Source organism: Lepidochelys olivacea (genome assembly GCF_965140295.1).
Source record: "Lepidochelys olivacea isolate rLepOli2 genome assembly, chromosome: 9".
Classification (NCBI taxonomy): domain Eukaryota; kingdom Metazoa; phylum Chordata; order Testudines; family Cheloniidae; genus Lepidochelys; species Lepidochelys olivacea.
The window spans coordinates 29,601,348-29,625,954 of NC_140419.1; the positions used below are offsets into that span (position 1 = coordinate 29,601,348).

The 24,607-nt window shown below is 41.4% G+C and overlaps 2 protein-coding genes across 12 annotated transcripts in view; one reads left to right on the top strand and one right to left on the bottom strand.

Annotated features, from left to right (window-relative positions):
- Positions 1–2,011: 2,011 nt before the first annotated feature.
- ZIC1 (Zic family member 1) lies at positions 2,012–6,356 on the bottom strand. The gene is made up of 3 exons (XM_084639621.1): positions 4,708–6,356; positions 3,427–3,590; positions 2,012–2,619 (listed from the first exon to the last, which is right to left on the bottom strand). Exons 1-3 carry the CDS (start codon positions 5,681–5,683, stop codon positions 2,422–2,424), a joined length of 1,338 nt encoding a protein of 445 aa, XP_084495747.1. The 5' UTR covers positions 5,684–6,356; the 3' UTR covers positions 2,012–2,421.
- A 286-nt stretch (positions 6,357–6,642) lies between these two features.
- Positions 6,643–24,607, top strand: part of ZIC4 (Zic family member 4) — a 252,969-nt gene continuing 235,004 nt past the window's right edge. For 5 of the 11 annotated variants that reach the window (XR_014713004.1, XR_014713005.1, XR_014713006.1 and 2 more), the window contains exon 1: positions 19,289–20,505. Coding sequence is in view for 8 of the 11 variants with exons in the window: in XM_084639450.1 (XP_084495576.1) it covers positions 19,326–20,505 (1,180 nt within the window). In the remaining 3 variants the exon portion in view is untranslated. Of the gene's footprint in view, positions 7,051–8,830; positions 9,017–10,673; positions 10,947–12,731; positions 12,817–19,288; positions 20,506–24,607 lie in introns of those variants that run through there. The other 6 variants (XM_084639453.1, XM_084639451.1, XM_084639448.1 and 3 more) reach the window with 6 other exon arrangements.

Below are 24,607 nucleotides of genomic sequence, written 5' to 3' on the forward strand. Positions count from 1 at the left end.
AAGCTGATATTAGACTTATAATAAGAATAACATTTTGGACAAAGTAAAGTTAAACTATAAAATTTCCCACAGTTCCTTTAGAGGAAATGAGTCTATGCAGAACTAGCCGAAGATTTCTTTCTTTCTTTTGACCGATTAAGGGTTATTTTTGTGATAAGTCACAAATAGCGATATAAAAATATTAAGGGGACATGAAAATACTTTAAAAATCTATCAGTAATATGCTATGGATAGTTTACGGATACAATAAAAGAAATGTGAATGCTTTAATATGAACACATACTTCCATCTCCCCTCCCCCCCACTTCTAGCAGTTAATATGCCTATTGACTTACTATACACATAATATTTCTTTAAAGAAGCTGTTAAAGTGTCATCTTGGTCTACTGGAAGGTCAGTTTGTGCAATTCACTCTATGACTTATCACAAGCACTCGCAGCTTTAGCCAAGCTCATGATTTGTGTTGTCTGTTGATATGTTGTCTGCTTAATGGGGCGATCATGCAAGCTACAACAAGGAACAAAGCCCAACAGTTCCAACAACCGTAGCTAAGTTAGTGGAAGCAGTACAGCTTGCAAATCTATCAAACTAAACTGCAAGAAAGACAATCTGATTTAGAGAAAAGGCGTTCTGCTACAGTCATTAAGCACAAGTAATTTAGATTTTTTATATTGTCTTCTCATTTACAAATTTACTGTATCAACGCCAGCCAATGGAACGAATTTCTTAAGTAAATGAGAAATAAATAAAAGAGATAGAAAGATAATCAAATTACATAAAATAATTCTTACCCCCTAGATTTATTTTTTAGAAAGCTATTAACACTGGCAAAATTATAGTAATAATAATAACAGAGCATAAGAAGTAATTGATTTAAATTAGCATCACGTTTTAAGAAATATCAGTAAAAATGTCTTTATGAACCTAGTGTTACATTTCTAGTAGGGGAAAGGCCCTTGGAAAGCCATGAATCTACACCATGAGAATTAGTTATGGTCACAAATGCTTGAAATTAAAATAGCAACTAAAATAATCCTCTTTTAAATCTCCTAATATGTGTTATACGAATTAATTTAATTTAGGGACATAGTACATCCAGATTCATTTGTAATGTTGTAGTATGGAAAGGAACTTCCTTGTACAATTCATCCACATTAATATGTATGTAGCATATGCAATCTATTTCTGTTATTTTTATGGTTGTTATTCTATGTCTGCAAAGGTCATTTAAATTATACTGCGGCCGAAAATTTGTTTCATAAATTTTGATATAAATACTAATTACACACTATACTAATGCCAGCAGGGATCCTTTCATTTATCACATTTATATCACCGTCGCTGCTTTACTGATGACATAATGGAAAGCAGTGAAAAAACTGGTATAGTTTTATTCTAATATATTAACGCTAGCTGAAGTTGCAGCAGATTGACTGAGTGAATAAGAATTCCTACCACAATTCATGGGATTTAAGAATCTTTAATAAGGTACGAAATGTTACCAAACAGTTCTGTAAACTAAATTTTACATACCAATTCTTCTAGCCATAAATATTGAATATCTGTAACATGTATAACCGGACCTTTACATGCGGATAAATATGGAAATTAGGATTTATATACATTATGTTACTGTATTTTGCCAAAAGCAACGGACAGATATAGTTTATATCTTTTTAATATCACTTTACATAAACAAATGTAACAGTTTGACACGTAGATCCAGGCTTTCACTATACGAATTTCTTGACAGGACATTGTAACAACATTTTACTGCACTACTTAAACTGGACTTTGGGACGAAATGTTTGCACTTTATACAAAAAAGCACATTAATACCAATAATATTCTGTTAGATCGACGTTTAGACTGTAATAATACAAAGTAATTCACATTTTGGTACACATTTACTAGAACATTCTTGCCATTCAGTACAAATAGTTGAATTTCTACCTCCTCCCTCTTCCCCCCCCACCTCCCCCACCCTCCGTCTCACCCACCCTCGCCCCCCCTCACATATATGCAAAGACCACAGTTCCACATATCCCCTTATTCAACTTGCGATATGACTATTTACAAAATCAAACAGTACATTTTAAGCTAATAATTCTGTATTTACATTTAAAAAAAAAGCCGCTGCCCAAGGAGACATGCAGTTTGAGACCTCTAATCAGTGGTTCCAGTCCAGCCCTACACATTTGGCATTTGGCCTGGTAACCTTGTCCTCTCATGCATTCTACTAACCCCTTTGCCTACCAAGCCTTTGAACAAAACAAAACAGAAAATGATTCTTCATTTTATTCGGTCCTGGGTCTACTGGCAGCTTTTGATTTATTTATGTATTTATTTTGCTTTCGAAGTGTTCATTAATTTTGGAGTCTTTTAAATAGGGTTTTTGTTTGTTTGTTGTTTGTTTTTGTTTTAAACGTACCATTCGTTAAAATTTGATGTAAGCGTGCTGTGGCTGGACGTGTGATGGACTGCTGAAGAGGAGGGGGATAAGGAGCTTGTGGTCTGGTTTTCTGTAGATGGAGACACGATTGTTGGGGGCGTTGAGGATTCATAGCCTGAGCTGGCGGCGGGAGAAGGCTGGGACCCCTGGGAGGATGACTCATGGACCTGAAAAATAAATACGTACATAAATAGATAACAAAGGGGATTTTTAAGTGTAGTTATTAGTTCGATAATAATATCAAACTCTAGAACCCATTCGCCCCTCTGACCCTCCTCCCTCCACACAGGGATCCCCTGAGCTGAATTCACAGGTTAGCCTTGAAACGCTACAGATCGTGTTTTTTTAAGACAAAGTCTGAGGAGAAACATTGCATTGCTCATAAAGCAGGTTGCTGGTATCACAGAAACACGCAGGACTCGAGCTCTATGCCTAAACAGTCCATGTTCAAATATCTTGCCAGGCACTAGCCTGTAAGGCAAATGCGGTCCTAGTACACAAAAGGAAGGGGATCTGCTAGATCTGGTTTTAAAAGAAACCATGAGTTTCCCCTGCTTGTGTCCCTTCCATCTGCCCATCACTGAGACCTTTACTGAAAGTCTGCACTAAAGCAATGCACCCAGAAAAGCCCTAACCGGGTTACTCCACTGTTAGACGCTTACAACGTAAATAACTGAGATCATGTACAGTCAGCAGTGAAGCGCTATCTGCCCTTGAGCAAAATAAACAGTGGTTGTTTAAACCTTTCTGTAGTAAAAACATTACTGGCCAGGTTGCCCTTGTCTTTTCCAATTTCCTGTCCACAGATCACTTTAAAATATGCTTCTTCGCAACAACACCGCCACATAGATAGTCAACACATTTCACGTTTTAAGTCTCCCATCCTGTTTAAGCAGAAGCGTTGTAAATCGGCAATAAAACGTCAGAGATACAGGCGAGGTAAGATCACGTAAAATAATGCAACATCAATTTACCTTCATGTGTTTTCTGAGGGAACTTGGGTGAGTGTAGGACTTATCGCACATTTTGCAAAGATAGGGTTTGTCAGAAGTATGCACGTGCATATGCTTTTTGCGGTCGCTGCTATTTGCAAAGCGCCTGTCACAGCCCTCGAATTCACACTTAAATGGTTTTTCACCTATTACAGAAAAAATGATCTGATTAGAGACCCTGTATTTTCTATGATTAATCAGTATTAATTATTATTATTATTAAATTACCAGACCGAAGGATCGCGGTAAACTGAATGACTTGTAACTTTCCAACTTTAAAAATGCTGCATCTCAGAGCCCTGTTCTCTTTCATTTTTAAACAATCGTTCACTCGCTGTACAAGGCATATTTTTAAAGAGTTTTCATTTCAAACTATTTCAATTATTTCTCGAGAGCTTCACTTTCACTTCTCAGCTCCTGGCATATCTGGCTCGTTGTAATCCTGGCAGCAACACATCAGTCGTTACAGCACTTATACACAAGCCTTGGTGCCTCGTTTCTGCTTTTACGGCTCATTCCCGTGATATTTTACCTACCCACCTCATACCCAGCCCCTGTATTTTCGTGCAATCTTGGATATTATTACGACGGGTGCTTACATTCTATTCTTACATTGGCTACCAACATCGTCTTGAACAATTTACTAAAATCAGGCTTCATATTATTTCAAAAAATGTACAACAGTAAAAGCAGGAAGAGGTGCATATATATTTATTTATATATGTATTGGGGTTAGAGGCGTTCTTACTGATCCCAGCTGGTTTCTAATACTACAATACTAGATTAACACCTTAGGTTCAGTTTACTTAATATTACTCCATGTAATTAAATATTTACAAATACATGAATTACAAAGAGGAGACGGATTGGCTGACTGTATGTTTAGCACAATTTCTCATTGTAATACAGTCAAATCTGCCGACTACCAATTAATTAAAACCTATAAATTTAACAAGTCAGGTTGCTGCTATTTTTCTTTCACTACTGTATTTCTGCAGCAAATGAGCTCTCTCTCTCTCTCTTTTTCATAAAGGTTAGGAGGAAATAATTTTGTTAATGAGCTGATTTTGAAATTAACCTCTCACGCTGCCTCTTTTAAAAAAGTAATATCGTACATTTTACATACATTTTTTCAGAAAACAAGTCACCATGTCCAATGTTTTCCTCTTCCCTCCCCCATCCACACCACCATTTATTTTACTGGAAAAGCTTGACTCTTTTATTTGCAGAAAGAAATCTAGAGAGAAGGTTACTGTACTGTACCTGTGTGAGTTCTTTTGTGTATTTTGAGATTTTCTGATCTGGCAAACACTTTCCCACAGCCTGGGAAAGGGCAGGGGAAGGGTTTTTCACCTGTGTGGACTCTGATGTGATTTACAAGTTTATATTTGGCCTTGAAAGGTTTCCCCTCTCTTGGACACTCTTCCCAGAAACATATGTGATTGGACTGCTCGGGTCCTCCAACGTGCTCCACTGTGACATGAGTCACCAGCTCATGCATTGTGCTGAAAGTTTTGTTGCAGGACTTTTTGGGGTTTGACAATTGCTCGGGCTCAATCCACTTACAGATGAGTTCCTGCTTGATGGGCTGCCTCATGTAGCGAAAGAAGGCCCCTGCCCCATGGTGGGCTGCCATGTTCATGTTCATGTGGCCGTAGCCGTGGAGCTGAGTGGATGCATAGTGCTCGGACCGGGGGCTAGTGACCTGGCCGTACTGATCTGGCCTCCCGTACATGTCTCCGGAGAAGCCCAGGCGCATCTGCCCGTTCACCACGTTGGGAGAAGCGTGGCTCGCGGCTTGCTCGTGAAGCCCCGGGAAAAGTATGTGTCCTGCGGCATCAGTGTGTCCGTGGGGTCCGGCGAAGCTGCCCGCGGCCGAAGCGAAGAGGCTGTGCTGGGCGCTGGCCGCCGCCGCCTCGCCAAAGCCCCGGTTGCGGAAGAGAAAGTCCCGGGTGGAGTTGAAGGCTGCGCTGGAGTAGGAGCTGACATGGGTCGGGTGGTGGTGATGCCCCAGCGCCGCCGCTGCGTAGCCGGGTGCCTGCGAGGTGAAGGCGGTCTGGCCGGCCGAGGCCAGCTCGTGTGTGCTGGGGTTAATTTTAAAGGCGCCCATGCCGTCGGCGAAGGGGTTGATCCCCAGCCCCACTTCTCTGTCCGTTACATCGCCCGTGGAGTGGTGGCGAGACGATCCGAAGGTAGTGACTCCTATAGCGGGATACTGCGGTCCAGCATCCAGAAGCATCTTCCCACTCTCAGTGCAGCAACCCGGGGAAAGGAAAGGAAAAAAAAAAGAAAAAAAGGGGGAAAAAAAAAAAACAAAAACACGGAGGAGCAGCAGCAGCAAAACACCCTCTCTGGAAAGTCAGCGACAATCACCACCAACGCAACCACATCAAAACCACCCCCGTCGGCATCAGCGCCCCGAAAGGAAACAAAAAGTGGGGCGATCTTGCAGTTGCAAATAAGCAAGAAAGCTAGAATAAGACAGACATGCACAAAAAACCCCACTGTCTCTCTGATGAGACTTTTCGGGGAGGTTTGAAGTGGGGAGGGAGGCCAGGGGGTAAAAAATAAACTGGCTGCAAGTAACAGTAATGGAGAGAGACCAACACACACGGCAAAAAAACAAAAAAACAAAAAAACAAAACAAAACAAAAAATCAACTCCCTTCAGTTATTTTTTAGCTATAGGAATGTTGCAAAGTGGCCGAGAGATTTTTCTCTTCTCTTCGAGCTCCCCACACTCTCTCCTTCTCCCTCTTTCTTTCTCTCTCTCTCCTTTTTTTTCGCCCCCTTTTTTTTTTCCCGCTTTGCAAAAAAAAAGGCGCAAATCATGCACAATATTGTCTTTTGCGGTTTATCTTCCTGGGGAGAAACTTTCACCTCCTCAGCCGGGCGGTGAACGCGAGACTGATAGCGGCAATCATTCCTGCAGATAAATGAATTGAAAAGACGACACCGTCCCCCCCCTTGATGAATGGGAGAAGGGGAGGAGCAACGTCAAGGCGGACGTGGGAGATCATTGGTGCCTGGCGACTCCCCCCTTCCCTTGCAACTCCCCCCTTCTTCTCCAACTAAGGGCGCGCAAAGCCTCTGCTCTTCCCTGATTGGTTCGCCGGGCTCATCAATCCCAGGTATTGTGAAGCGCTTTGACATCCCTTTTGACAAACAGGGTTTCCAGGAGTAGCAACTTTTTGTGTGTTTTTGTTTTGTTTTGTTTTTTATCAAGCCCAATATTTTTTGCACACAAATATTTCAAACGTGATCTTTGTGTATGGGTGCTAAAATAACCCTAGCCTTGATTATTGTCCTTCTTCTTGCTGCTGTTTTTTTCCCTTGCTCTCCTCCATAATAACGCTAATGATGATCACAATGATTTCCTGATTTTTTTTCAACAGCACTGAACAACTTTTTAGGGTTTGAAAAGGGAAGCGCTTTTGTGACTTGTTTCTTTTGAAGTTGTGTTTTCTCCTTGTTTGTAACTGAAGCTCTCCAGAGTTTGTGCCGATTGCATTCGATTTTGTTTTTAAACAACAGGCGTGATTTCTCTGGGTAAAAGCCCATCAGTTTTCTGAAACAACTCTTGTTTTCTGCACCCATCAGAACGCAGGTGGGTGAGAACTCTTAACTTTCTACTTTTTATTGTTGTCCCCCCCCCCTTATTTGTTATTCTTTCTCCCTCCCCCCCCCCCCCGCGGGATCTCTTTCATTCAGGTAAAACTGTAAATTTCCCAAAGCTACATTGTTTCTTCTGTGCTGCATGAAGCTCTCGGAGACTTTTTTTTTTAATTTATTTAAAATCCTCGATAGATAGGAGCAATGTAAATTTTCTGACATTCAAACCTTTTCTAGTACACAAATCAGTCACCCTTGTCATAGTTATTGAAATTCCTCAACTTGCCACACCAGGACGGTGGAAAAAGCAGGCGGTGTCTTTGTTGCTGACCAGGCTTTTGATCGCCAGAGAAAATTTACTTACCTTCAGATGAGTGAGCAGAAAAAGAAATAACACTCCCTTTGATTTAGTTAGGAAAATGCAGACATTTGGATTCAGTGCAAACATACAACACTTGGTTGTTTTCTAGATGCAACCCTCGATTAACCTGTCTTTCCCCAGCGCAAAGTCTATTGAAAAACTGCGAATAGTTCCTTTTTGTTCTTGCTACAAAGAGTCATTGACTATATATTAAAATGATTGTTGAAACGTATAAGTATGGTACTTAAAAGGAGAAAATCTTTGTGACTCAATCAATTAAGCTAAGCAACATTTGTACATTATTTTAAACGGTGCTCGGGCATAGAATATCAGATTTCATTTTACGGAGAAGATATATATATTATATATATTTAACGTATATATATTTTAAAATGGCAGATTATTTATTTACTCAGTCGACTGCATATTCATTAGATCTAATTATTTCTAGTAACGAAAACACAAAAAGCTAGCTGAGAGTCGGAATCCTTCAATTTACCCTTTGTTCAGTACTTCATTTGGCTTATTCGGAGCTAAATCTGAGCCCCTCAAACTCTTATTCCTGAACAAAGAAACTTCTAACTCTTCAGCTGAAATATAAAGGCGTTAGGAAGCAATCACCACCGCAGGTACTGGTGAAACGGATAAAAATAGATATCGCATGCATATTTCTCATATTTCTCAGCGCTGCACATTTAAAGCAATAAAAACTGAGAAGTGTTTTTTTAAAAAGCAACTTTGAAACGCAGTGCTAAATACCTCGCTGTACATTAGAAATATATGTAGTTTGCGGAGATTCAGTCAATGAAGATGATTTTCAGTGCACTTTTACCCGGTAATTACTTTTGGATCTAGTACGTCTGAATAATTCCTTTTATTAGCTGGAGCTGTGTTTTTGCCCTTATTTTGTGAAATAAATGTGAAGAAATTACATTTACGATGACTTATAGCAACAGGTCTAAACCAACTCTGTGTGTGTGTGTGTGTGTGTGTGTTCTGATATCTTTAGATGTATGTGATATTACCATGTATGTCTTCTGCTAAAAACACCTGCATACACTACAAGGTTCTCTGCTGGATTTAGTCCATAATGTGAAATCTACAAGGCAGTAACACTCGGAGAGCAATCAACTAGATTGTCCATTCTTTAGACTACCTCCAAATTGCAAAGAAAACCAAATAATCTCAAGTTCGTATAAAATATAACAGGAAGGCTGACAAGGGGATATTTTTAGGAACCTTGTCTAAATATACAGAGTGAGAGTGAATGTTTAAAAAAAAAGTTGTGGGTTGTAGAAGTTATCAAGTGGGATTTGCGGCGTGCTCTCTGCAGGAAACGAAAGCTGCTCCAGTTCAAAGCCACATGCACCAACGTGACATATAAGCCATTAAAATATCCTCCTGACGGCTCATTTCTGTTTCATCATACATTCCCTAACTGCTTCCAGAAAGCAAGAAAAGAAGAAATGAAGGATGACCGCCTCGCTGGAACCGCCAAAGAGGTGCTGTTTTGTTGTCTCTCTTTTCCACCCCCACCCCTTTTTGTCAGCCCAGAAATGATGTGCAGAAATGAGGGAATCTCTTCAACAGGTGGAGTGGGGTAAGTGAATTCGGGGGGAGGCACGGGCGGGCAAGGAAAGTTCTTGGCACCCACTCACCCACAAGGGAACGGGCTAGACACCCACTCACCAACAGGGGCTTGGCAACCTCTCGCTCGCATGGGAAGTGGTTTGGCACCCACTCAGAAAAGGGACTGGCGCCCATTCACCCACTGAGGAAGTGGCTTGGCATCTACTCACCCACGTGGGAAAAGGCTTGGCATACCTCGGGAAGGGGAAATATGTTGGTACCGACTGGGACTGGGAAGGGGGCTTGATACTGGGCTAAGGGCAAGAGGCTTCTTCCCCCTCACAGGGCTGGATAGGGGACTTCTCTGCACAGTACAAAGGGGCTTCTTCTCCCCATAAGCTGGGATCCAGACGCACCGGGAAAGGGGCTTTTTCGCACCCACTGGGAGAGGAGGAAGGGGACTTCTCTGCTTCAGCTCGGACAGAAGAAAGTGATTCTCCGACCCCACAGAAACCCAGCTTCCGAGGAGGCAGAGAGGGGAAGGATTCTACGCACCCAACGGGACAGGAGAAAGTAGCTTCCCCCGCCTGTCCTCCCCTCCCCCCCGACGGGGATGGCGAAGGGATTTCTCCCCCCTCACTTGGACAGGAGGGAAAGGAGATTCTCTGCACCCACTGCTGAGGCGCAGGAGACCGAGCCGGGCAAGCCTAGGGGAGAGGGATAGATAGATCAGCCCCAGGGGGAAGGCTGCTTGCTAAGGACAGTGGCCGCCGGGCAGCCACAAACAGCAGAACACTCGCTGCTTGGAAGGGCTGGGACTACACATTTCCAGGCGGATGCACTCGGGGGCTGCCGGATTGTAAGCCCTGGATGGAGTGCAGAGGGGGGATTTGCTCCTTTCCCACAGAGCAGAGGGAGGTACGGCAAGAGGAAGTCAGATTCTCCTCCTGGGTTTGACCGTTGAACATTCATTGCTATGGTGCTGCTTTTCTGTCGCAGTTTCTTTCCTTTCTGAGCAGTGAAAGGGTTAACTGTCTCCTGGAAAAGGTCTAGTGGACAAGTTACTAGACTTCCGAGCTTTGACAATAGAAACCCCTAATTGAGAGCCTTCCTTGGGGAGGGCTCCCATCCCGGGTCCTCGCTGACTGACCCGTTTGTTTTGCTTGCACTGCCAAAGTGCAACCTTCTAGTAACATTTCTCTTCCAAATCAACTCAAATCAAAAGAAACGCCTGCAGATTTCCCGTCTTACCCACCCGCGCGCAAAGCGAGTGGTTTGGTAACTGATTGATGAGAAACGTTAGGGGTTTCGTGAATTAAAGGAAACTGGCAAGTTTGCGGAGAGGTGGTTCCTGCAAACTCCCTCGCATTCAGCTGTAAAATAAGTCCCCCTTGAGGTCTGACAATGCCTCCAAACCGCGATAGACGTTAGGCGTTAATTTTCTTGCCTAGTGTTGGAAATGTAGTTAATCAGTTTGCTTAAGTGGTGAAGGCTAAAGCTCTTGAAGTCGCCGACTTTGGAAATACCCTAGAGTTTGACCTCTGACCTGCGACCAACAACATGTGCCAGACTCAGAGCATCCAGCACAATGCGTGGTTTCAGTGTCTAACCTGGGGCAGGACAAATAGACAAATGTTTGCTGTTTCTTCTCTTTCCTCTCATTTTAATGATTAATCATATCTGATCGCCCTTCCCCCGCCTTTAATTCCATCTTTTGTTTTTAATTATCCGCCCTGACTGTTCTTTCCACCCCTTGTTTTCCAGAATAGCTTGAATACCCATGAAATATGTTCAGGGCCAAACCCCAGAGGAGAATCTCTCCTCCTTGGGCGATTCTATTTGAACAGTTTAGGCTTGTTGCTATCCAGAATCATTCATATTAACTTATTAAAAAAGAACAAGCTTCATTGACATCTTGAAGGCAAACATTAAATCTTCATCCCATTTCCTTAACAGGTGGGGTAAGTAAAGATTTCCATGGATGGTAAATGGGGATGGAAAGACATATTTTTGCATCTGATAGTATTTGCGGGGTGTGTAGTAAGACTGTAATAATTCCAGAGCTGTGTGTGCTGTGGGCCGCTGAGCCTCCTACTAGTTTTGATAAAACTGCCGGTGTAGTAGCCCGCTGAATCAGAGCCATGTTTCAAACAATACTTGCTTACAGACTAATTAGTTTTAATATGGAAGTGTCCGGTCACCACCTTTGATCCGTATCAGAAGTCAACGTTTTCTAGCGGTCAAATAAGACACCTAACACTACACATTTCACTACAGATATAAGCACCAATTGCTATTCAGTAAATTAATAGCCTCAGAGAAGAACATAAATATTGTTAAAATTTTGTAAGCAGAAAAGGCATAGGGTGAGCATCTAATAGAATAGGCATGATTAACAGTTAGCCTTAACTTATGTCCTGTTGATGACTGTTAACTAGGAAGAATACATTTGAATCTATAGTTATAAAAAGGTTAGTATTATTCATCATAAATAATGGGACAATCTTGCTCTCTTTACTCAGACAGAGGGACTACTCACGTGAGAAAGGTGGGAAAAAATAGAAGCCAGTGTTTTTAACTAAGATTTATTTTCAAACAAAATGTCATATGGAGACCATTCAAATACTAAATACATACACTTCATTTTTTTGGTCAGGTTTCAACAAGTTAAACTCTTTTTTCCCCTGCCTATTTGACTTTTAAATTATCCCAACATTTCCAATCCTATGTCTTTACCAGTAAAGAACAAGTTTTAAAAGTTCTCTCGGTAAAAGAGCAGCCTTTATTGATCTATTTTAATAATCTTGTGTGAAAGTTTGGAAGTTTTATGTTAAAGCTCCTGGATAGGTTTTATGGTTATCTTTATTCCCACACTAATTTTCATCCCAGTGGTAAAAAAGCTGAAGAGGAAGTAAAATTATTTTTAAAAAGATTGTGAATGTCCATTATAGCCCCATGAGCAACCGTAATTAATGAGATCCGTTATTTCTATTAGCATTGCTTTTTTTATACTTCCATCCTGGTATACTAAAGGAAAGCTCTTATGATCGAAGTGATTTCAGATTCCTGCTTCCTACTTCGTTGATAACATCATAAAGTACCTTTAAATTCAAACTTGTATTTAAACGTTTAAAATCCTGATTCAAATATTGCACCAAAAATCAAGTAAGCATTCCATATTATTCGTACTTCTCACTGATAGATTAAATAGGTACAAAGTTGTCTAAAAGTTAGGGCATGAGCAGTGACAGTAGTTTGTTTTGCACAGAGAGGAGTCGAAAATTATATACAGTGAAAAGTATCAACTTTGTAATATTAATGTATATTGACACAAGTAAAAACGGAGACAACAACTTGGGCAGGAGTCTTGCAAACACGACGAAATTTTCAGAAGTGAAAAGTACAGAATATATTCAAGTTGGTAGTAACTCGCCTTAAAAATACACTGTCAGAAGGTGAATGCCAGATCAAAGCAGAGTTGAAAAGATGTCCTTTCATAGATTTTTAAAAATCAACCATAGAAACTTCATTACTTTATAAAACGTGCGAGCATTTTGGGGAAGCCTCCATTTTTACCTCTGGAATATCTGAAGGGTCAAAGAAAGATTGAGTTCCATGAGTATTAGATGCCCTTTTCTTTTTAAAAGTTTCTTTTTACATGATTCTAGAATCATATACCCAGATAGTCATTTTATAACACATATAAATGTTTTTACTTGTTACTTTTCTCCCCTCTCACCGAACAGGAACAAAGTCCGGAAATGAGACACAAGACTTCTCTGGTAATGAGGAAAAGAAAACGACTTTACAGAAACATCCTGGAAAAGTCAAGTAAGTCAAAATATGCCTTTTTTTGCAGTTCAAAGGAGACAATTTTTTTTCAGCTTAGTGTTTAAGGTACTAGCATAAACACAAATCAGTGACACAACGCCCCACCAGCGGCTGCCTAATCCTGCTCAATGCCTATTCATTTGGAGGTTCTAGAATTAATATTTGACGACTCTCTCATTGAAACAACAACCCCTGACCCTATGTGATTGCACTGTCACATTATTCTATGACATATTCATCTTGAATTCATTTACGGACGATTTGATTGGAATGAGGTTTGACATGTATTGGATCCTATTAAAGAAGAAGACTTTGATCTTGCTGATGGGGTTTACATGATATGTATCATCTTTACTAGGGATAGCAGGCTTTCACAATGTGGTGGCTACCAAGCTTTCAGGAGTTAGTGACTGACATCTTATCTGACAGGAATACCTTAATCTTGAGGTATTGAATTATATATTCTATTTAAACTAAGCATATGATTTGGTTTATCTTGGGTACCTCTAGTTTCTAAAATGTGGGAAACACACACACGTACGACTAAAGTGCCTTCATTTACCCCTTCGGCTTCTGGATTTTCCATACACTCTAGAACATCCTGAAGCAAATTGATCTGACTAAAAGAAAAGAAAAATGAATTAGTAATACAGGAGGAATATATTCGGAGTTCATGAAATGTTCTCTTTCCCCTTTGAAAATTTCCCTTAGCAACTTCTCTCTAAACAATATCTCTTGATAGCATTTTGACAGTGTATCCAAATATTATTTTGCTGCAGTTATGTGTATCCCTTCTATCAGCTCTTAGTTTTAATGATTATTATTTCAACTCCGTCTTAAGACTCAGCATACTTATGACATTTGTAGCCTCAAATCCGATCTTAATAATCAAGGAATAAGTTAACATAACTCTTCAATAAATTCTTCTAGTTGTTCTTGACCTTTCTATTTCCATAGTAAATATTACAATTAGGATTTTCAAATCGGGATTAATCCTTATTTTCACAGATAAAGCCTGAGCTTTAAAATCTCAAGGTAAAAAATTAATGACGTTAAATCGAAGTTTTAGCTAATAGTACCCATTTCAGAAAGGTTGCCATATAACAGACAGTAAGATATATTCCATGGAACTAACTGAAAAGTTTCAGGTTCCTCAACAGTAGATTGTCTAGAGAAGTTTTGGTGACCTAACAAAAAACTAAAGGACAGACTCTGGTCAGATACGGCCGTACAAACATCATTAAAGAGGACAGTAGAAAGCCAACGCGGCTAGTATTAGTGTATGTGAGAGCAGAATTTGGCCCCAAGGTAGACAGTATATTACAAATGTCCACTCTTTGTATATGGTAAAGCTGACATACACGTCAAGAAGAGTGTTTGGCATTTATCATGAATAACTCTACATTTACTAGAAAATGCCTTATTATGAGTATATATTTATGCTGAAATAAAACTAAAATAGAGCAGTTGGACTGTAGCAATTTAGTGTGTGTGTGGGGGGGGATGGGGTGTGTGGGGGGGGGAAGGGGTTGTTCATTCTCTTGATTGCACGAAACATGGAAGCTAAACTAAACCCTGAGAGAGAAATTCAGTAAACCAAAGTCTGGGGGATAATTAGGCTTTGAAATCGTCACCATATCTGATTTTGCTAAAGGTGGCGAGGGACAGGCACAGATGGGAGAAACACACAAAATACTCCACACATTCACTTTTTATGTGTGTGAAATTATTTTTATATTTGTACAGCTATAGAAGAAAAAAATAGTGCTTTGTTCAACTTTTGCAGCTGATTCCCAATATACTATACTCAATATGTAGTATAGATGTCTTTCCCCCAAGCTGTGCTCCAGTTTATTTATTTAGGCTCTTATCTGTGTTAACCAAGCATCATTCCTACAGCCTACTCTGTGATAGGGGAAGCTTTTGACATATGTGCTGGAACTAGGGGTGCTGGGGTTGCAGCCGCACCCGGCCCTGGCTTAAAGTGGTTTCATATATATACATATATATATGCATTTACCCATTCGTTCAATGGCTCTCAGCACCACCCCCACTATAAAAATTGTTCCAGCACCCCTAGCTTCTTGTGTCTCCTGACCTACTGGCCTGGTTTCACAGTTTATTCATTTAATTACTGTACTGCAAATCAAATGTTGATTCTCTGATTTTATTAGGGAAAGAATTCGTGAACACCTTATGTCAACATGTACCCTTTATATAGCATTCTACCACAACCAGGCAGTATTCACCAAGGGATACACAGTAACCGCTTAGATGTATAGGGGGGAACTGATTACTCAGTCTACAAGTCACTGATTCCTGGTGCTGCCACGTCTGAAGCTCCAAATTTTATCTCTTGAACACCCTTTGTGGCATTGGCCCTCGGGTGATGGGACAAGAAGAACAATGGAGTTCTTCACATGCCAGTTCCCTATAACAACCACAACCCTCCAATAACACTGCCTAATGTTTGGGTTCCGTATGCCGTCTTGCGATATCTCCGTTCCACGACATAAAACAGTATTGTGCAATTATTTAAAAAAGGAGGACTTGTGGCACCTTAGAGACTAACAAGTTTATTTGAGCATAAGCTTTGGTGAGCTACAGCTCACTTAAAGCGTATGCTCAAATAAATTTGTTAGTCTCTAAGGTGCCACAAGTCCTCCTTTTCTTTTTGCGAATACAGACTAACACGGCTGCTACTCTGAAACCTGTGCAATTATTGTTATCCTTGAAGACTCCTTGTACCAAGTCCATGAACTCCACTATTAGTAGAGAAGAGGAATTCCCCTGCATTTGCCATGTTGGTTTCAAAATCTAGATTGGTGGAGTAACCCTGCAAACCTAATGTGGCAAAGGAAAATAGGAGGCTTCATATATTTGAGGCATAGCCCATACAGTATGGATTATCTGGTAAAACATGGCTCATATTGCAGACGGGATTAACGACACCTAAGTAATCAGTTGAGTGAGTGGTGGTCAGACAAGGTCAAGCTGCCAAAGGCCTGCATTAACAAGCACTCAAGTTTTCAAAACATTCTGCAAGAGATGTGTAATTTTGCCGATTTTGGCCAGGTCCTCCTCCTCTTTTCTAATCTCTCCGCCTTCCCTTAGTCATGTGCGCGGCTCCCCCCTCCCCCCCCCCCCCGTTCTCCTCCACACACACTAGTAGAACTCCCAAGGTACACAACAAATTATAGGAGTGAAAATACTAACTTCACCTAATATAATGAGAGAGACACCGAGTGGCACTTTTTTTCCATTCGATTCATGAAGAAGAAGAAGAAGAAGAAGGAAAAAAAAAAAGACTTCAGGATTTAAGTAAGGGCCGAACAGAGCCAATAGTGTCTGACAGGAAACCATCACAATATTTTAAAATAGCCTAGGCAAACTGGTGATAACATTTTTTAATTGATAAACTGTTCCAGATGTTTTCTCCCTTGACTGAGAAGTGTCAGAGTTGATGGATAACAAGTATGTAGAGATGAAGTGTTTTAAGGAGGTATGAGGAAACAGCTATATTTGGAAGTCACACTCTCAGTATATTTGTAAGTAGCAGATTAATAATTCCTAACCTTTATCTCTTCTGTGCACTCGTATTGAGATGGGCAGGAATAGGAATGTCAAATGCATTACTTAGTGCAAACAGACTTGAAAGTTAAGATGTTGTGGCACTAACTGCTGGTGTGTGGTTTAAAATGCCTGAGTAAACATGTTATGTAAGGATGGATAACTAATTGTATCATGTGTCATTTTTCATCATCTCAAGTCAAAAATATGTACACAATAATGTAAATACAACTATCTAGCTAAATACTAGCTTTGTGTTATAGAAAAAAGAGTCAAAGCCAGGCTCATCCCAAAAATATGTAACCGTAGCCAACGCTGGCTATGCAAAGCAGTAATAAAAATGTCCTGTATATAATTACGTATGTCCTACGCTTTAAACTTATGATTACAAGTCATTGGCGAGTTGCCTGTGTTATGAGAATAGCGCGGTTTAGGTATTAACATGCCAGCCGTTATCTTGGTTTACTACTTAACATAAAGATGATCGTTTACAGACGTAGTTAGCAATTGTTAAACTTGTATGGAAATGCAAAATTATGCGTCTTAACTTGGAAATTGCATTGGGGGTTTCTAACTCCAGATGTAGAGTGAATATTATAAAGTGTCCATAGCCAAGGTAATAGGAAGTCAATAAATAAAAATTGTAACAATGTGCAAATATACATTCATTTGTTGTTTTATTTTTAAAATGTCTTTCTGTTATTGAGCGAATACTATTTATGACTATTGAATTCTGTGATGACCTTATAGGAAGATATTTATTGTTATGTTTTTCTTTCCCAAAACTGACGCCCTGTTTCCACTATCTTTTTCCAGGATTTTTTTTTTTAACTCACAATACTCCTCTTTAAAAAATTAAGTAGAGGCTTTCTCCTGTGCTGAAGCTCTAAGCTTTACTAAATCTATAAGGCCTCAGTGCATAAAGCTAGAAACCCTAGACTATACTTTCATCACTAACAATGTAAATCCTACAGGCAATGTATTTTCTTTCTTCTAATGAGTATAAAAATTGGAGAGTACTTTTATATGTATTTAAGGACTTTTGTTAAAATCGAGGTATGGTGGTTAGATTGCACAATTCCGTAAGTGGAAAGAGAGAGAGAGAAAGAAAGAGGGAGATCATTCCCTTTTCTGGGTTAAATACTGTTTCATTCTTAATGTAACGATTTATCATATTACTGAAGCAGCCATTAACAAAATAACTGTTGACATTTAAATATGTGGCGTGGGATTCCTCCAAGAATCCTTTCTAAGATTTGGTATAAAGATATAATACTCCTAGAACTAGCCAAAATGTGTAATCTTAGGAAGTAAGACTGTAGTGTCACTTAACTACTATTTCTCAAGTAGAAAGACCAGTTATCTGTGCTGTCAACAAGTGTCGGAAACCTAAAGAGTTGCCCAGCTCTGCTTCCCATGATGTGTTCTGTATGCAGAACTCGTCCCCTCGCATTGTCCTCCTTTCAGTTTAAGAAAAGGCCCTTGAAATGCTCGTACATGGGAAAGATTTGTGTGTGCTATAAATAAACAGGAGTCAAAATGATTGGGGGGGGGAATCCTAGCGAAGCATCAGAGCTGAATCTGAGCATTAAGTTTAATCAATAAAAACTTGCTCCCACAAAGGATGCTACTCGAGGGAGACTGAAGCAGCCCCATGCTTCCCTTCTTCCTTCAGGAATGACCTTCAGGCAGGAGATGGAGACTTCAGTAGGATTTCACAAACCAAGACAAAAGTGCAGCCCCGCTCTTTATTCAAAACTCGAGACAGTGACCTGGCGTTGGGTGGCAGGGGGGGGAGAGAGGGAGGGTGGATGGTGCAGGCTCAGGACCTGTCTCCCCCGCCCTATTTCCCCGGGCTTTTTGTGTGGCCGGAGCACGGAAGTTAGGGGAAGCCCCAGCCCGTCTTTGTTGCTGCGAAGAGTTGCGAGCTGCACTTTAAGTCACCCCGAGATTGAACAAAGCACCGGGCGCGCGAGCGGCCAATCAGGCGTCTTGTTCCGAAGGCAGCCGCGGCTTGCCAGCGCTACGTGCGGCTGGCGGGGCTCCGGGGCGAGCGCGGGCGCGGGCGCGGGGGCGGCTGCTTGGCGGTGGGGGGAGGCAAGGTCCGGGCGAGCGGCGGAGCTAGCCAAGGAAGCAGACGGGTTTCGGAGTGCAGAGGCTTCCGGCGGCCGAGCGGCGCTGTCGGCCTCCCCGGGGCGAAGGGCAGAGCGCGGGGAGGAGGAAGCAGGGAGCGGGCACCCCGGGCGCGAGCGGCAGCGCGGCTGGAGCTGCTTCCCCTTGGACTGGCTCCTCCTTCGGCTACCGCCGCTCGTTGCCGCTAAGCGCCAGCGAGGAGCCCGGGCTGGGCCGGGAGGTTGCCTGGCCAGCCGGCCCTGCCCTGCGCTCTGCGTGAAACGCAGCTAGCAAACAAAATGCGGGGAGCCAGCGCCGGGCATTGCTCGCTCGCGAGGCGCATGGCGGGGGGAGGCTTTTAGCGGAGAAGGGGGCGCCCCCAGGCTGGAGCCTGCGTAGCTCCCTCCAGCCCCTCCCCCCTCCCCCCACATACCCCCCGATAAAGCTTTTCAGTCTGAAGCAGGACCCGTCATCGCTGACGTCAGCGAGCAGGCGGTGGCCAATGAGAGCACGCGGTGATTGTTTCGCTCTCTGGGCTGGCGCCGGGTCCATGAATTTCTATTCAGCAGCCTCCCAGCGTCCTGCTGCTGCCTCTCAAGCGTATAGGATTCCACGTAGGCATTAAGAGGGAGGAGAGGGGATGGGGGGGGGGGGGTGGAAGAGAGCAGGAAAACAAAAAAACAAAAACAAAAACCAAACCAGCCCCGGCCCCCTTCCTCCTCCTCAAAAAAAAAAAAAAAACTTTGGAGAAAAAAAAAAGTTTCGCCTCTCTCTGTCTCTGTCTCTCTCCTCCCCGCTGTCAGGTGACTTTTTAGAATTAGAAGCTAATGAGCGTGGATGCTTTGGGGAGCCCAGTGATGGACCCTGCTGCACTCTCCAAACGGAACACGGCGCTGAGATTAGTAGACTTGGCAGGGGCTCATCACCACCATCATCATCTCCACCCCCCTCAGAGCATGACAGGCTTCCCGGGCTTCGCCGGGCATCCCCACTCAGTGGTTCCCACGCACCCTGGGGAGTACGCCGCGGAATCCCGCCTAGGGCCGAGTCCATTCCGGCCTGAACACATGGGGCACCACCACCACCATCATCATCATCATCCTCCTCATCACCCTGCGGCCCTTAAACTCAGCCCTGCCCCTCATCCTCATCCTCACCACCACCACCACCACCACCATATGGCAGGCCAAGCTGAGGTGGTCTCTAGTCAAACAGGAACGTTTGGCCCGGCGCAGGCAACAGCAGTCCCTTACCCAGTGTCTCGCACAGCCCAGGCTATTCCAGCAGGTAGGGACTTCTTAATACGCAGAGATCTGACAGCTCCAGTCATGCCAGGGCTAACTGAGCAACACACTGCTGCAAGTTCTCACCACGGAATGTTTGTCTCAACAACAGGTAGCTACCCCGGACACCATGGTCACCACCACTCAGAAGCTGGGAATCATTCTCTGTTCTCTGGACTCCATGAGCAGCCTCCCCATGCAACTCCAGGTGGCCATCTAAACGGACAGATAAGACTGGGGTTACCTGGAGAAATGTACGCCAGGTCTGAACATTTCACTCAAGTACCAGCCTCCAGGACCGATCCTTTTGCTGCTTCCTCGCTTCATAGCTACGGTGGCATGAATCTGAACGTGAATCTGGCTCCACACCACGGCCCTGGTGCTTTCTTTCGTTACATGAGGCAGCCCATCAAACAGGAACTCATCTGTAAATGGATTGAGTTGGACCAGACTCCCAAAAAATTATGCTCGAAAACTTTCACCACAATGCACGAGCTGGTGACTCATGTCACAGTGGAGCATGTTGGAGGACCCGAGCAGTCCAATCACATATGTTTCTGGGAAGAGTGTCCAAGAGAGGGGAAACCTTTCAAAGCCAAATATAAACTTGTAAATCACATCAGAGTCCACACAGGTGAAAAACCCTTCCCCTGCCCTTTCCCAGGCTGTGGGAAAGTGTTTGCTAGATCAGAAAATCTCAAAATACACAAAAGAACTCACACAGGTCAGTATTGAAAGCTATCATTAATTTCTTTATTTTGTTCAGCGTCCTCTTTAAGTAGTGTTTCGTTATGGAGAATGAATGCACACCAAATAATTATTTTAATTACATTCTTAGATTTGTTTGCTTTTTTCTCCATTTGCAAAAATGAATAAATCTCAGAATATATGTATAGAAATTCTAAAGCTTTTATAGACTGATACAATGTTTGTTCATCTATATCTTTATAAATACTGAGAGATATGAATACTCCACGTCTATTAACACAGGCTGGGAATTTTTTTTCTCTGGCAGTTTAAAGTAGTTGGGGGCAATGAAATAATTGTGCAAGCTCACAAATTAAAAGTGAACAATAGAAATTACAGCTTGTCTAGTCAGTTTTGACTGATGTCGGTGAGATGCTGCTGCCTCTAACATTGTGAGAATAACACAGCTGCAACCTTTTCGTTCAACAGTTTTGTTTTGGTCAGAGGGAGTTTTTAATGTTTGATCTGAGTAACAGTGACATTTGTAATGACCATTACCATCTAACGTCTCTGTGTATTTGCAAATGTGGGGAGCTGTACATTTTTATTCTAGAGAGGAAAAATAGCATTATTTCGGCCTGTACATTTTGAAATGTCATTCGCAGAACTGTTAAGTGAAATTAGGACATGTGTCAGAAACATCTGTTAGTCCTAGTTCACAGAAAGGAAAGTAACTTGATGGAAGATTTTGCAAAGCGACGTTTGAACTCTTCCGGCCAGAAAGGCATCTATAATTAATGAAATTGCACGTAGAAAGTTTTCACACTTACAGAAGCAGCCTGTGAAGTTGTATTAATTAGTTTAGCAGCCGGTGTTTGTAGTCTCTGGCGCTGGCTTTTTTCTGAAGAAGAAGATAAGAAATAAGCCCTTTTCGGAAAATTAAATCTGTTCCAGTATAGGGTTTTCCATCTTCCACCCCCTCCTGTACAGCCTTCTGCACTGGTAGGGAAACTACATAATCCTATTGTAAGATCTGTTTACAGCCAAACGATTTTTTTCGCCCTCCAGTTCATAAAACTCCCCCTCCCCCACGGTCGGTATTTGCCTTGACCCTGGTGCCGTTGCATTTTTGTGCTATAGCTCAACGAGGTACAATATGCGTGAGAAATATACTAATTTTGTATCAATGTATTCTAAATATAGCGCAGTAATTTTACAGCAGCCATCACTAGTAACATAGTATTTTTCCACCGCTCATTTTAAATCTCTATCCCAACGTTTTATTAGTCTAATAGTCGATAATTAATTTTTTTAAGTAAAGAAGACCCCACATAATATAAATAATACCCTGAGCCATCTTCTTGTTAGTTCAGAACAGGTAGAACCATTAAATGGGATAGCTCATCCCTTAATGACAGTGTTTTTCTTAAGTAAACAAACTTTTACTGCTCTTTAACGGCCTCACTGTTTGAAGTCTGTGAAGCAGAAAATGGTTAAATTCTTAGGGAAATTGACCTACATCAGAGAAGCAGGTTCAGGGTATCCTAGGTTCAGGGAATCGTAGATTTGGGTTTATTAAACGTGATTTCGTACGTACATACTTTTCACTTTAACTTTCCCAATGACTAATTGCTGCATTCTGAAAAATCCTGCAGGGCCTTTACGATTCAGTCGTTTCTATTCAACACCCAGAAGTTGTCAAAAACAAAATGTTTCTGAAACTGTAATAGAACTTTGTACAAATTATTCATGAAGACAGTTCTGAATTCAACAGGAAAATAATTGCCTTCTCAAATATTAATGACTGCATTTCCCTGAGTCTGGGAAACTGGGTGGATTTCTTGCGATTTGGGGATTTTCACGATTAAATTATATTTATTATCTAATTTATAATAACAGGGAACAGGTAGAGATGGGAGGAATTCATTTTCCTGTCCTTTAAGCTGGCCAGGAACACTAGTGAAAAGTGGGAAGTTGGAAACTCTATTCCCAGCGACACACATGCATTTTAACTTTTAATTGATAGAGCTACTAGTCAAAATTTTATGCTACTCCCCTCCCCCGTGAGGATTTTGTAAATACCTTAATCCACTCTCAGAGTTGGGGGATTATATCAAAATCTCCAAGAAGCTGAATGTCACTGAACAGTTTTGCACAGCTACAAGTGTGGTTTTAAAATGGCGGTCTAGACTCTTGGCTTCTCGATAGCCTTTATAACTTTTTACATGTAGCCTTCCAAATGCAGGACGTTTAAAAATGGCCTTTTCCTGAAGTATAAATGTTTACACATAGAAAAAAACCTTCTCTTTAGAAAGGAACACTTAAAAATATTTGCATTGCTGCTAGTTACTGAGGCATTCAAAGAATGCAAACCAGACAGATGAGAAAACGTTGCCCTTTTCAATCTCTGAGTTGATGATACCTGATTGTATGAAAAGGCTTTTTAATTACTATATCAGAGAGGTTTAGCGAAGTTAAACATTTTTCAACACTTGAAAAATGAGGAAGCAGCCCAATTTTACCTGAATGTAACTCACTTTGCACATTCACGATGTTTATGAGGATGGCTTTCCCTGGGGTCTCCTAACTTACTGCTTGCTTGTACTACACTAATATCCTTGATTTGTTGTCACAGCTCAAGATGCTGAAGGTCAAACTGTTTCCTTACGTGAAACTGTAGTTGGAATATATACATATATGTAGAGCGAGAAAATATTTTGTTGCAGCGCCTGGGTTGCACCATTTCGTCAGTGATCATGTTTTTTAGAACTTGTATGTAATTATGCCAGATATTTACTAGTTTGCAATTCAAATGTTAGTGCTAACGTATGTGAGAGATCGTCCTTGATTATTGCTTTTAAAGTCACTGAGAGAGACTTACTTTAAATATGGAGCTTTCCTACGCCCACTCTTATAAAGTGCAATTGCATTAAATATTTACAATGCTGATATTTAATGTATTAAAGGCCGATTTTGTGTCAAAAATGGAATATAATAAAGGTTGCGTCATTCATAAATTAGTAAGTCCAACGTGCAAAAATATTGATACATGCTAAATCCTCTTGACCAAGTACGCCATGATGGTGTGCACAGTGGCTTTGTTTGAGCATCCAATCCAAATAAATTCAGAGTTATATTTTGGGGCTTCTTTTGCAAGCTAATATAATTTACTGTTATTTTTTTCAAAAACCTACCAATATTCCCATACCTCTGATAATAGAAAGTTCGTGCTACTTTTGCGTACATGTTTTGCAGTTGTGTATTATCAAGTAGAATAATCTGTGGGGAAGTAATATAATTTAATGCTGAAACTGTCTTTGGCGCATTTCCTTGAAATCATGCCTCATATATCATACACTGTACTTTGTATAGAAAACCCTAAGTTAACCTCTGGCACTACTCAACCAGTAAGATTGTTTTTCTAAACACGTATATGTTTCTGATATTGCCATCAGATTTAATCCTGATTTAAATTCCCTCCATTATTGCATATGTTTGTACGGTGAAAGAGTTTTACCCTGACAACAGCAACTGGCACTGGCCTAGTCACTTTAACATTGAAGCTACATCATATTGGCTCTCACAGTCAGCCTGCTTTTAAGACGGCTCTGTTCTTTAAACCTGGCAAGATAACATGCGGTAAAAAAAAAAAAAATCAATCTACAGTCATAAACGCTACCTATGATCGTAGTCAATATAAAAATATACTGTAGCAGCTGGGATTTAGTAAGGCCATGAGCAAAATATCAACATGCACCTCTGGGAGTGTGAGAAATGAACTTCATGTAATTTCTGGCCACTCCCGTGCCCAACACTGAATTGTGACAGACAGAGCACACATTGTTTACATGTAGCCTGCAACTGCACTTGCGCTGTACCTTCCCCGACTTCTTTGTGGTTTGCACAAATCCCACTTTAACAAACAATTTAGACTAAGGGGAAAGGAGAACTGTGAATTGGTGTTTCAGTGAAAATGGTGTGTGTGTGTCCGTACGAAAAAGAATGGAATCTTGAAAAAATAATGTAAGGTTCAGGTTTAAAAATATTTGCACCTATGCTAAATTCTATTCGAATATAGTCCTCAGATCGTTTTTTAAAGCACACCTCTTTATCTGTCTGTACAATGAAATGGGAGATTA